General features: G+C 37.9%; 1 protein-coding gene across 1 annotated transcript; it reads left to right on the forward strand.

Annotated features, from left to right (window-relative positions):
• The first annotated feature begins 1,365 nt into the window (after nt 1-1,365).
• Nucleotides 1,366-3,232, forward strand: LOC127676054 (testin-like). Its single transcript, XM_052171975.1, has 2 exons — nt 1,366-1,377; nt 2,009-3,232. Exons 1-2 carry the CDS (start codon nt 1,366-1,368, stop codon nt 3,230-3,232), a joined length of 1,236 nt encoding a protein of 411 aa, XP_052027935.1.
• The last annotated feature ends 11,007 nt before the right edge of the window (nt 3,233-14,239 follow it).

Consider the following 14,239-nt stretch of genomic DNA (forward strand, 5'->3'; position numbering starts at 1 on the left):
ATCTACTCTGTTAGCCTGCATGTGTATTTAATTATTTCATATATTACATTCTGTAATTTATCTTAGCTGACAAAGCTTCTCTCTTCACTCATCCACCAAATCATACATATCCCTGAAAACATCTGAATATCATTAACTAAAACCATCCCAATTAGTCCTCACCAAATTTTCGTAAGCACAGAGGGCCTAGCAGAAACTAGTCTGTGAGGCATGGGTCTCAAAATATAAGAATCATCTCATTTTATAAAAAAAGAGGAGTCTGTGCAAATGAAGTAGACTGTGCTGAGGACAAAGAAATCAAAGATATGAGGCAAGGATACTAGGTCCTATATATTTCTGGAAATCCCGAACATAGAGTAAACTGGAGAGAGAAATTGCGGAGTACTTTGAAAAAACAGGGATTGTGAAATGAAAACTAAAAGAGTTGCAGCAGCCCAGATACTGAGGGACTGTGTATTAAAATGTATGGAATGAATCTTTAACACCTCAAGGGTGAATGGTTCTTGTTCTACAAATTAGAATGAGTATATCTTTCTTCATCAGACTTGTGAGTAGGAGATTGACAATTCCAGAACCCTCAGGGAGAAACAGATGAGAAGTAATTTTAATTGCACATGTCTCATCTCTAGACAACTTTATCTAGTTTTTGAACTGTATTCCATATTATATATAACTCATTATGGAAGTGGACACATCTAATAAACAAGAAATGAGTGCATGAATCACAAATTTCCTTTTCAGAGATGTGTTTGTGTTAACGTGGGTTTGATTATAGAAATTCTTACCCAATCAAGTGACAGAAGATAAGAAATCTTTAGTTGGGTACAGCTCCCCTGTCACATACAGAAGGTACTATCTAATAGCAGGCAACTAGTTCTCTGGCTTTTACAGTGTCTCTCCAACTATTGTCAGTAGGTCTTTTGGAAGTATATCATAGGGTATGAGTATGCAATAGCCATGTGTTTTCTGAATTTTGACCAGTTGTGATTTCAAACAAGAGTTAGCATCTACTGCCAAGAGATACTTCTTTGATGAGGAGAGAGAGATACTTTGTCTATGGTTAAAAGATTATGGATTATGACTCAGTCTACTGATTTATGAAAGTAGCAGTAGGTTCTCCTTTAACATTTAACTGTAGATAATTGTTTGGTTTTCAGTAAACATGAAATAGAGGAGTAAATGAAAAGGCATTTAGTCCCAATATACAATTATAAGTTGATTACATATAAAATAAAGTTTTCAGTATTATATGATACTGGGTATTTTGTACAATCAAGATTTATTGCTGAAGAAGCCTGTACATTGCTTTTCTTATTTGTCATCATTCATAACTTCTTTCGGTACCATAAGAGCAAGACTTCAAGAATGTGGATTCAGGTAATGACATTTAAGGAATAGAACATGAATAGAATGTATTAGCATTTTGTTCCTGAGCAAATTTTAAATCTGTACGGTTTCAATTAAATCCCTTTTAAAGTACAGAAGGAAATACTGCCTGCTTCCTAAATGTGGTATGAGGTTTTGCAAGATTTAAATAGTAAGTATAATAAAATCTTATTTCTGGTATTTAATAAATATATTTAATTCTATGATTCCACTGCTATAATACAAAGTAATCTTTTTTTATTATTTGTAAACATTTTCATGCATTTGTTTGCTTTTCAGTCTCTGCCTTCTGTGTTCTCCCTGTACTTATATACATGGCACATAAAGGTCAAATACATGAACTTGTGAGTTCTGTGACATTCAATATTTGTAGTTTCCTATAAAATTTCATTTTGCTTTTTTTCCTTTCATGATAAAACAATGAGAATATAAAATGTGCAAAATTGTACTTGCAACTCCTTTTACATACCTGTTGTCACAGTTGGCCAAACAATATGAAGCTAATAGGAGATTTGTTTCAGAGTTTGATCAACAAGAACATGAAGTGAACCTAATAGTATGGTATTTTATAATTTAAAAAATATTATAAAATTAGGTTAACTTTTGTTTTCTTCTATAACAGATAAGCTCAGGCCATGAGCAAGGAATTGGAGCCCCCTGTCGAAAATGCAAAGATAACTGTGAAGGGTTTGAGTTACACTTCTGGAGGAAAACATGTCGTAATTGCAAATGTGGGCAAGAAGAGCATGGCATATGCCTGAGCACTGAGGGGACTAAGAAGGTGGGGAGACTCTATGAAGATGCCAAGTACACCAGCCTAAATGCCAAGCTGAAATCAGAGGGAATTCCTATGCACCAAAGCTATGGTATGGCATTGAGAAATCCAGGGCTTCCAAAGGAGAATGATTCCATTAATGCTGTTCTGACTCCCTCGGTGCAGAACAAAGCACAGGCCGGGCAACACAGGCAGATGTTGTCTAAGGAGAAACAGCCAGTGTCATGTTCAGAGGAGGCACAATACCGGAAGAAGCAGCAGGCAAAGCAGTTCCCTGCACATGACCAGGACCCTTCTAAGTGCTTTCAGTTGTCTCCCAAAGAGGTAAAGGAGATGAGGCAGTTTGTGAAGAAATACAAGAGTGAGGCTCTGGGAGTGGGTAACGTGAAGCTACCTTCTGAGATGAATTTTCAAGGTGAAAAGGTGCCCAACCCTGCTGGAGTAGGAAACACCACAGCAGTAGTTGGTTTCAAGAACAAGTCTACTGAATCTAAGAAGACCCAATATTCCTGTTACTGCTGCAAACACCCCATGAAAGAAGGAGAGCCAGCCATCTATGCTGAAAGGGTTGGCTACACTAAACTCTGGCATCCAGCTTGTTTTATCTGCAGCATCTGTGGTGAAATTCTGGTCGACATGATATACTTCTGGAAGAATGGAAAACTGTACTGTGGTAGACATTACTGCGACAGTGAGAAGCCACGCTGTGCTGGCTGTGATGAGCTGATATTCAGCAATGAATACACCCAAGCAGAAAACAAGAATTGGCATCTGAAACACTTCTGCTGCTTAAAGTGCAACAAAGTCTTGGCAGGAAAAATATATGTGATGGTCAGATCCAAGCCTGTGTGCAAGCCCTGCTACATGAAGTACCATGCTGTGGTGTGTCAAGGATGCCACAATGCCATCAACCCAGAAGAGCAGAGAGTAACCTACAAAAAATTCAGCTGGCATGCATCCACAGCATGCTTCCTATGCTCCTGCTGCAGCAAGTGTCTTATCGGGCAGAAGTTCATGCCTGTCGAAGGGATGGTTTTCTGTTCCATGGAGTGCAAGAACATGATGTCTTAGGGGAAGTGTACTAAGAAGTATGGAGCCATAGCTGTTGACATCAGCCTGCATTTCATGACACACTTCAATTTCAAAGAAATAAAAGGAAAAATCCACCTTCATATCAAACCTGAAAGTTTTGTTGTCCAGTAGTCTTCTTTTAGCTTTTTTCTTAAAATTAAATGACAACTTTAACCAGATGACTAAAAAAAAAAAAAAAAACAAAAAAAAAAAAAAAAAAAAAAAACCACGAAGTCTACTCAGATATCATTTCAAGTAATGTGTTTTCCAGTGTGGGTGTAACCTTGATAGAGGCAGAGACATCTCTCTCTCACTGCATCTTTAATTACATTGCTTCTTTGTTCTCTTCTGTAATCTAGTGACCTCTGTCTCTGCCACTGAATATTTTATATTTGTGCGGTTTGAATCATATCAGCACTTTGTTCTTAGATATATATTTTTTTTGTCCATAACATAATACTTTTCCACTCATTTAGTTTTTTCCTGAATCCCAACAAATATGTATAGGCTTTTTTTATGAAGGAATTATAATTTGTGTTATGTCACCTGTCTGGCATGCATTGACTCTATTTTTTAGCATAATTTTCAGTGTCACTTTGTGGATAATCTTTGGTGTTTGTCTTCTGATTAACATCAGTCAATATTATTGTGCCTGTCCAGCAATAGCTATGGAAGTTTCTGCCACAGGGCATGAGAAACAGCCCTGGCAATTGCCACATGTTCATAGGGAAAACTTTCAAACACCTTACCCCCAAGTTATATATTGTCCATTACATGGACAGGATAATAATAGGCCACGGGGACTCTAGTCGCTTAAATACCTTGATTCAATAATTGAAATAGTCCATTATCTGCATGACTAGCAAACAAAGCTGATAGGATCGATGGCATTGGTTCCTATTTTGTGGCCACTCAACACCATATTAAACCTCAAAGGCTTCAAATCGAGATCCATATGACACATGAAATACCCTCCATTCAAAATATCCTGGGGAACTTCGCCTGGATTCATCCTCCATACCATAGAGTTTACCCTTCTTTTTCCTTTACCAGGTAATTGATGCTCCACTAATGTGATAAAAATGAATTAAACAGCCAATAAGAGGCTAAATAGTGTAAATTGGATCCTTAATAATGTGTTCCTCCATCTTTACCATCCCAATATTGGGCTCCGGACCTGATCTGCCAGCCAAATGATTCAGCACCGGGGCCCTGTTTCAACCTCTCACGGCAGTCATCTCTTGGGTGCACCTAGCATACACTGTGCTGCCTACTATCATACCATTTTGGAAGAATTTATTTCTCATGGCAATCAAGGTTATAAAAATCCCATATATAATCCTTGATCAAGCCATAGATGTTATAGTATTTATGGTGGCCAAGTCCCTTCCTGGCTGGACCCTAAACCACATTTAATGCATGCAGGCTTTCAATGGTTTCTGAGAGAATAGACATTACACTAAGATCAAGGTCCAGTGATTTCCTAACAGTCAGTAAAAACAACTTTTACATTTCCAGTGATTCCTAACAGCCAGTAAAAACAACTTTTATTTAAGCCCCTCACACAAGTTACATCACAATTTAATGGCAATCTTGTCACATTTAGAATACATTGATCTTCCTATATAAAAGGGTATGTAATTTCATATACTAAATAACATATATTAAGGTATATATTTGTATATACCAAATTCAGCTATGTCTCCAAAACCCTGGTGGCCATAGGAGCACCATCGGACATTCCTTGCAGGACTTCTTCCAACTGGGTGAACTCTGGGCAATATTGAAGGTGCTTGTAATTACCTACTCCACATTACCTTATTCAATGATAACCACTATACGGTTAACACTGTAAGGTTCTTCCATTTTCATGTATTTGAGAAACCATCAGAGAGCCCAGTCCATCGTGTCTCAGCTTCACTACTTGCTTGAGATAAGAGAGAAACAGTTATATGTTATGCATAACTCCTTTGTCAGAAGTCATGTAGGAAATGCTCTGGCAAGAGAGTTTTCTAGAGAACATACCCTTTTACACCGTTGTGATGGGTGTACTCTAAGATGCTGGGTTCTCAGAGACTTCATCCCATGAATGCTACTTGCCGCTGAGATGCCTTTCCTGCCTCTAATACAGAGCACAATGATCTTTGGGCATCAGCTAAGAATATTGTGCAGATCTCCTTCAAAGTCAGTATGAAGATATACTTTCATTTAGTAATGCTTTGTAGAACAATTGATTTCATATTTCCCAATGCTGATTTTATAGAATTCCTAAATTAATTAAAGTAATCTCAATCCACCTATAGAAGAAAAAGCACAAATAGATCTCTGTAAACTTTCACATGTCATGAGCAATTGCATTCAGGAAAAGAAACCAAAATGGGAACAAATTTACAGAGTTGGTTAGGAATGAGGCCACTATTTGGTAATTAAAGACCATAGACTGGTAATGGGCAACTTATTGTAGGTGCACGGATTAAAATAAATGATGAACTAGTATATCTATATACGACATAAAAATAATAAGACATAAGGCAGATGATGTGTCCCTGTTAAAATCTTGCTATTTCAAAAATGCTTACTTACTGAACTTTCTGAGGCTAGTAAACAGATAATGGATTTTAGTCAGGTATTAGTCTTAATGGAAAGAAAAGTAAATAATTCTAATATAAATAAAGTCTTTTATATTACTGTCTTAAGTCGTTGCCTTATAAACTTATGAACTTATGGAATATATAAATGATTAGAAAGCCATATGACCATTTAGCCTGAGAAAATATATAAACAAAATCATAAAGAAGAAGTGCAGCGTTCTTCAGTTTCATGCATTGTGCATGTTGTTGGTATGTCTGATTTTTCTCTCTTCTCTTCTCTCCTGTCTCTTCTTTCTCCTCTTCTCTCTTCCCCTCACTTCTCATCTCATCCCCTCTCCTCTCATCTCATACACTCTCCTCTTCTCTCCTTTTTTCTCTTCTCTTTTTTTTTTAATTTCGAACCTTTCCTTTCCTTTTCCTTTCTCTACTTTCCACAAACAGTAAATAATCTTTGAGTCTCATACTTGGCCCGCTAGGGATCACTAAATCAAAGAAAAAAGTTATAAGTAATCCTCCACCTGGGCCAGATACATAGGTCCTATGAGCACCCCAAAGCCTACTTGCATTCCAGGATGTGTACAGTATCCAGGAACAAAGGAAGTCTGCTATAACCAGGCATATAACACTTCTTGCCTTCATTTCTTTCTTCACTCTGGACAGATACTGGCACTGAAACCCAAAGCCTACCTGAAAACAAGGAGTATCATCCCAGCCAGGAACACAGGAGGTCTGTCCTAACCAAATAAACAGGAAGACTGCTCCAACATGAGGGAAGTGGTCACCTCCTAACCAGAGACCACACTGCTTATCACTCAGGAGGCTTGCACAAACCCAAGTTACATGCCTCTAAGCAGAGAAGCTCTAGTCAAAGACACCCACTGCAGTTAATAACACAACTATCCATATGGCTACAGACAAGCTCAAGAACATAAATGGCAGAACCCAATACAATTCTGCACCATCAGAAAGCAGTTCTTCCACACCACCATATAAGAAAAGCAAGATTATGACCTAAAATCCCATTTTTAAAGATAATAAATGCTTTAACGAGGATAATAATAAATATCTTAAGGAAATAGAGGAAACACAGACAATCAGGTAGAAGCACTTAACAAGGAAATAAATAAATCCCTTATAAGTACAAGAAAATACAAGCAAGCGGGTAAAGGAATTGTACAAAATAGACCAATACTTAAAAATGGAAATAGAAACAATAGGAAAAAAAAAAAACAAATGGAGGCAACCCTAGAGATTGATACCTTAAGAAAGAGATCAGAAGTTACAAATTCAAGGATCACCAACAGAATACAAGAGATAGGAGAGAGAGAATTTGAGGCATAGAAAATACCATAGAAGATATTGACACATTAGTCAAAGAAAAGGAAAATGAAAACAGCTCCTAACTCAAACATCAAGAACACATTTAATTCCAGACACAATTAACTGACCAAACCAAATCTTCACCCTCTTTATATTCCTAAGAAAAATAGGAATATAATAGGGTGAAGATTCCCTGCTCAAAGTACCAGAAAATAACTTCAACAACATCACAAAAGTAGCCTCACCTGACGTAAAGAAAGAGATGACAAGAAATGTACAAGAAGCTTATAGAACACCAAATAGATTGTACCAGAAAGGAAAATCATCTCATATAATAATCAAAACACTAAAAGCACAGGACAAAGAATAACAAAATCTCTAAGTAAAAAGACCAAGCAACATAAGAAAGCAGACCTATCTGAATTACACCAAACTTCTCGAGACAGTCACTAAAAGTCAGAAAATCCTGTATAAATATCATTCATAACTTTAGAGAACACAAAGGTCACTCCAGGCTATTATATGGAGCAAAACTCTCAATAACCATAGATGAATAAATCAAGATATCCCAAGGCAAAGCCAAATGTAAACAATATGTTTCTACTAATCCAGCTCTAAAGAGGATACTGTAATAAAATCTCCAAATCATAGACGTTAAGTATACACACACACACACGCACACACACACACACATATGTTCAGCTGCTGGGTCTAGGTAAAAATTATGTAGGACACTTCCTTTTGTTATCTATCTTAAGGCAGTGAACTTATGTTCTGGGATGTAATTGTGTATGTGCTATGGTACGTGGAGTCTGCATGGTCTGTACGCTTCTTGAGGTGAATTGAAATATTCTGGAACCTATGTTTGGATGAGGAATGACTGATAACTCTGTATCATAGAAGGATAATTGGAAGTCCTTAAATGCCAAAAAGACATATTTGAAGAACTCTTCAAAATAAGATCCAAGGCTCCCTGACAAGCAAGTCAATATTTTGTAATCCCCTTTGTCAGAAAAGAATATGAGACCCAGTTAAATATCCCTAGTAAGTTCATTCGCAAGATGAAATATTTAGAAGTTCTGAGAACCCTTTAAATATTGGTGGGCTGTAGAAATAATAGAACAGGCAGTACTGAGATCCTTTGGTGAGAAGAGGAAGAGTTGGGGTATAATTACGGTGAGGCATAAAGTCTAACAGCCAACTCTGTAAAAGGATACTCAAACTTATTTTGTTAGCTAGAGGTATATCCAATTTCCTTACATAGAGAAGAACTTTTTCTGCATGGTATGCATGTCCCCATTAGGGACAGGTGATAGATCTCAGATGCTCTAAAGAAAGATCAGGTAGGGGATGCTCAGGATTATCTGGAATAGTCTCAGCAATTCTCAGTCTTATTTCTGCAGCCATGCTGAGCAGATGTTGAAGGTTGATTGATACCTTGAGAATGATAGGACATTCCAGCCATTTACTCCTTCAAATGTTCGAAACTTGAAATCACAATCTATAATAAACATCTTCTAAATGTTCCTGTCAGACATGACTGCAGTCTTAGAAGTCTTCTAAGAGGCTGCAATTCAGGACTCCTTGCTTCAGTGGCTTCCTTACATATATGTCCACCCACAGACTCCTCTTCATGGAGCAAAGGACCAGTCTTCCTAAGAAAACCAAAATGAAAACAGTAGTCATTTTATCCATGCCTTGATATTCTTTTTTTTTTTTTTTTTTTTTTTTTTTTTTTTTTTTTTTTTTTTTGCGACCTTAGTCCCGAATGAGTTCTCTTAGGTCAGAACTATGATTTCAAGACCACTGTAATTAGAAATTTTGTGTAGGCGACACTGGGAAGATTGTGAATTGGTGAGATTCAGTAGCAATAGGTCCACTTGATTTCTAGTAATTGGATAGAAGAACATAGCATAGGATCCTTTCAATATTTCTATACTTAGGATATGGGATATAAAACTGGAGTATAAAAATATATTTCCCTTCCACTAGGTTAAAAGGCTTGAATCTCTCTTATTTTGAGTATGTACATTGGATGTATTTCAACCATATGAGGGAAAGCTTGAGGATCTAAGGCATGGCAAAGAATTATTTAAAAGAGCATGTATAATGTCACATTGTAAATAAAGAAATGTGTAAGATTTCTTTGGTCAAGGAAATTGGTTCATATTACTCCCTAGCTGAGGTAAGCAATATCCAAGGCCACATTATTAATTATGGGAAATCCCAGATTCACCCAGAGTAGTTTACTTTTTTTTTATTCCAAATATTTTTTTATTTACATATCAAATTATTTCCCCATTTCTGGACCCCCACTCCCTGAAAGTCCCATAAGCCCCATTCCCTCCCACTCTTTTCCCACCCACCCTGTCCCACTTAACTGTTCAGGTTTTGTCCTATACTGCTACACTGAGTCTTTCCAGAAAAAAAGGCTACCTTCTCTGTTTTTCTTGTACCTCATTTGATGTGTGGATTATGCTTTGGGTATTCCAGTTTTCTAGGATGATATCCAATTATTATCCAAGTGCATACCATGATTGATCATTTGAGGCTGGGTTACCTCACATAGGATGATGTTCTCCAGCTCCATCCATTTGCCTAAGAATTTCATGAGTTAATTGTTTTTAATGACTGAATAGTACTCCTTTGTGTGTGTGTGTGTTTGTGTGTGTGTGTGTGTGTGTGTGTGTGTGCATATATATATCACATCTTTTGCAACCATTTTTCTGTTGAGGGATACCTGGGTTCTTCCCAGTTTCTGGCTATTATAAATAGGGCTGCTATGAACATAATGGAGCATATATCCTTATTACATGCTGGGTAATTCTCTGGGTATATGTCCAGGAGTAGTATAGCAGGATCTTCTGGAAGTAACGTGCCCAGTATTCTGAGCAAATGCCAGACTGCTTTCCAGAGTGGTTGTACCAATTTGCAACCCCACCAGCAGTGGAGGAGTGTTCCTCTTTCTCCACCTCCTCATCAACACTTGCAGTCTCCTGATTTTTTAATCTTAGCTATTCTGACATGTGTAAGGTGAAATCTCAGCATTGTTTTGATTTGCATTTCCCTGATGACTAATGAAGTTGAGCATTATTTAGGATGCTTCTCTGCCATCTGAAATTCTTCAGGTGAAAATTCTTTGTTTAAATCTGTACCCCATTTTTAATAGGTTCATTTGGCTTTCTGAGTTCTTAGTATATATTGAATATTAGCCCTCTATCTGATGTTTGTGAACATCTTTTTCCCAATTTGTTGGCTGCCGACTTGTCCTTTTGATGGTGCCCTTTGCTTACGGAATCTTTGTAATTTTATGAGGGCCATTTGTCAATTTTTGATTTTAGAGCATACTCTACTAGCAGTTGGTTCAGATAATTTCCTCCTGTCCAAATGTCCTCAAGGGTCTTCCCCAGTTTCTTTTCTATACTCTTCAGTGTTTCTGGATTTATATGTAGGTCCTTGATCCATTTGGAGTTGAACTTAGTTCAAGGAGACAAGGATGGATCAATTCACATTCTTCTGCATGCTGACCTCCAGTTAAACCAGCACCATTTGTTGAAAAGGCTATCTTTTTTCAATTGGACTTTTCAGCCCCTTTGTCGAGGATCAAGTGGCCATAGGGGTGTGGGTTTATTACTGGATCTTCAATCCTGTCCCTTTGATCTGCTTTTCTTTCACTGTACCAATACCATGCAGTTTTAAACACTATCGTTCTAGAGTATTGCTTGAGGTCAGCGATACTAATTCCCCCAGAATTTATTTTGTTGTTGAGAATAGATTTAGCTATCTTGTGTTTTTTGTAATTACAGATGAATTTGAGAATTGCTCTTTCTAACTTAAGAAAAATTAGGTTGGGATTTTGATGGGTATTGCGTTGACTCTGTATATTGCTTTTGGCAAAATGGTCATTTTAACTATATTAATACTGCTAAACCATGAGCATGGGAGGTTTTCCATTTTTTGAGGTCTTCTTCAATTTCCTTCTTCACAGTCTTGAAGTTCTTGTCATACAAAATTTTCACGTGTTTTATAAGAGTCACCCCAAGGTACTTTATACTGTTTGTGACTATTGTGAATGGTGTCATTTCCCTAATTTCTTTCTCGGCCTGCTTATCCTTTGAGTATAGGAAGGCTACTGATTTGCTTGAGTTGATTTTATATCCTGCCACTTTGCTGAAGTTGTTTATCAGCTGTAGGAGTTCTCTAGTGGAGTTTTTTGGGTCACTTAGGTAGACTATCATATCATCAAGATAGTTTGGATTCTTCCTTTCCAATTTGTACCTTTTTTAAAATTTATTGATATATTTATTTACATTTCAAATGATTTCCCCTTTTCTGGACCCCCACTCCTGGAAAGTCCCATCAGTCCCTTTCCCTCCCGCTGTTTTTCCACCCAACCATTCCCACTTCCCTATTCTGATTTTGCTCTATACTCCTTCACTGTGTCTTTCCAGAACAAGGGGCCACTCATCCGTTCTTCTTGTACCTCATTTGATGTGTGGATTATGTTTTGGGTATTCCAGTTTTCTAGGTTAATATCCACTTATTAGTGAATGCATACCATGATTCACCTTTTGAGTCTGGGTTACCTCACTTAGTATGATGTTCTCTAGCTCCTTCCATTTGCCTAAGAATTTCATGAATTCATTGTTTCTAATGGCTGAATAGTACTCCATTGTGTATATATACCACATTTTTTTGCATCCACTCTTCTGTTGAGGGATACCTGGGTTCTTTCCACCATCTGGCAAATATAAATAGGGCTGCTATGAACATAGTAGAGCATGTATCCTTATTACATGGTGGGAAATCCTCTGGGTATATGCCCAGGAGTGGTATAGCAGGATATTCTGGAAGTGAGGTGCGCAGCTTTCAGAGGAACCGCCAGACTGATTTCCAGAGAGGTTATACCAATTTGCAACCCCACCAGTAGTGGAGGAGTGTTCCTCTTTCTCCACATCCTCACCAACACCTGCTGTCTCCTGAATTTTTAAACTTAGGCATTATGACTGGTGTAAGGTGAAATCTCAGGATTGTTTTGATTTGCATTTCACTAATGACTAATGAAGTTGAGAATTTTTTATTATAATTCTTTTTTATTGATATATTTTTATTTACATTTCAAATGATTTCCCCTTTTCTGGGTCTCCACTCCCCGCAAGTCCCAAAAGCCCTTTTCCGTCCCCCTGTTCTTCCATCCACCCCTTCCCATTTCCCTGTTCTGGAATTGCCCTATACTCTGGCACTGAGTCTTTCCAGAAGCATGTACCCCATTTTTTTAATAGGGTTATTTTGTTCCCTAGGGTCTAACTTCTTGAATTCTTTGTATATCCTGGATATTAGCCTTCTCTCAGATATAGGGTTGGTGAAGATTTTTTCCCAATTTGTTGGTTGCCATTTTGTCCTTTTGACACTGTCCTTTGCCTTACAGAAACTTTGTAATTTTATGAGGTCCCATTTGTCAATTCTTTTTTAAAAATTTTTTTATTCGATATAATTTATTTACATTTCAAATGATTTCCCCTTTTCTAGCCCACCCACTCCATGAAAGTCCCATAAGCCCCCTTCTCTTCCCCTGTCCTCCCAACCACCCCTTCCCACTTCCCCATCCTGGTTTTGCCGAATACTGCTTCACTGAGTCTTTCCAGAACCAGGGGCTACTCCTCCTTTCTTCCTGTACCTCATTTGATGTGTGGATTATGTTTTGGGTATTCCAGTTTTCTAGGTTAATATCCACTTATTAGTGAGTGCATACCGTGATTCACCTTTTGAGTCTGGGTTACCTCACTTAGTATGATGGTCTCTAGGTCCATCCATTTACCTAAGAATTTCATGAATCCATTGTTTCTAAAGGCTGAATAGTACTCCATTGTGTAGATATACAACATTTTTTGCATCCACTCTTCTGTTGAGAGATACCTGGGTTCTTTCCAGCATCTGGCAATTATAAATAGGGCTGCTATGAACATAGTAGAGCATGTATCCTTATTACATGGTGGGGAATCCTCTGGGTATATGCCCAGGAGTGGTATAGCAGGATCTTCTGGAAGTGACTTGCCCAGGTTTCGGAGGAACCGCCAGACTGATTTCCAGAGTGGTTGTACCAATTTGCAACCCCACCAGCAGTGGAGGAGTGTTCCTCTTTCTCCACACCCTCTCCAACACTTGCTGTCTCCTCAATTTTTAATCTTAGCCATTCTGGCTAGTGTAAGATGAAATCTCAGGGTTGTTTTGATTTGCATTTCCCTAATGACTAATGAAATTGAGCATTTTTTAAGATGCTTCTCCACCATCCGAAGTTCTTCAGGTGAGAATTCTTTGTTTAACTCTGTACCCCATTTTTTAATAGGGTTGTTCGGTTTTCTGGAGTCTAACTTCTTGAGTTCTTTATATATATTGGATATTAGCCCTCTATCTGATGTAGGATTGGTGAAGATCTTTTCCCAATTTGTTGGTTGCCGATTTGTCCTCTTGATGGTGTCCTTTGCCTTACAGAAACTTTGTAATTTTATGAGTTCCATTGGTTAATTCTTGATCTTAGAGCATACGCTATTGATGTTCTGTTCAGAAACTTTCTCCCTGTACCGATGTCCTCAAGGGTCTTCCCCAGTTTCTTTTCTATTAGCTTCAGAGTGTCTGGCTTTATGTGGAGGTCCTTGATCCATTTGGAGTTGAGCTTAGTACAAGGAGACAAGGATGGATCAATTCGCATTCTTCTGCATGCTGACCTCCAGTTGAAACAGCACCAGTTGTTGAAAAGGCTATCTTTTTTCCATTGGATGTTTTCAGCCTCTTTTTCGAGGATCAAGTGGCCATAGGTGTGTGGGTTCATTTCTGGATCTTCAATCCTGTTCCAATGATCCTCCTGCCTGTTACTGTACCAATACCTTGTAGTTTTTAACGTCGAGGATCAAGTGGCCATAGGTGTGTGGGTTCATTTCTGGATCTTCAATCCTGTTCCATTGATCCTCCTGCCTGTCACTGTACCAATACCATGTAGTTTTTTAACACTATTGCTCTGTAGTATTGCTTGAGGTCAGGGATACTGATTTCCCCAGATTTTCTTATGTTGCTGAGAATAGTTTTAGCTATCCTGGGT

Source organism: Apodemus sylvaticus (assembly GCF_947179515.1).
Source record: "Apodemus sylvaticus chromosome Y unlocalized genomic scaffold, mApoSyl1.1 SUPER_Y_unloc_1, whole genome shotgun sequence".
Classification (NCBI taxonomy): Eukaryota; Metazoa; Chordata; class Mammalia; order Rodentia; family Muridae; genus Apodemus; species Apodemus sylvaticus.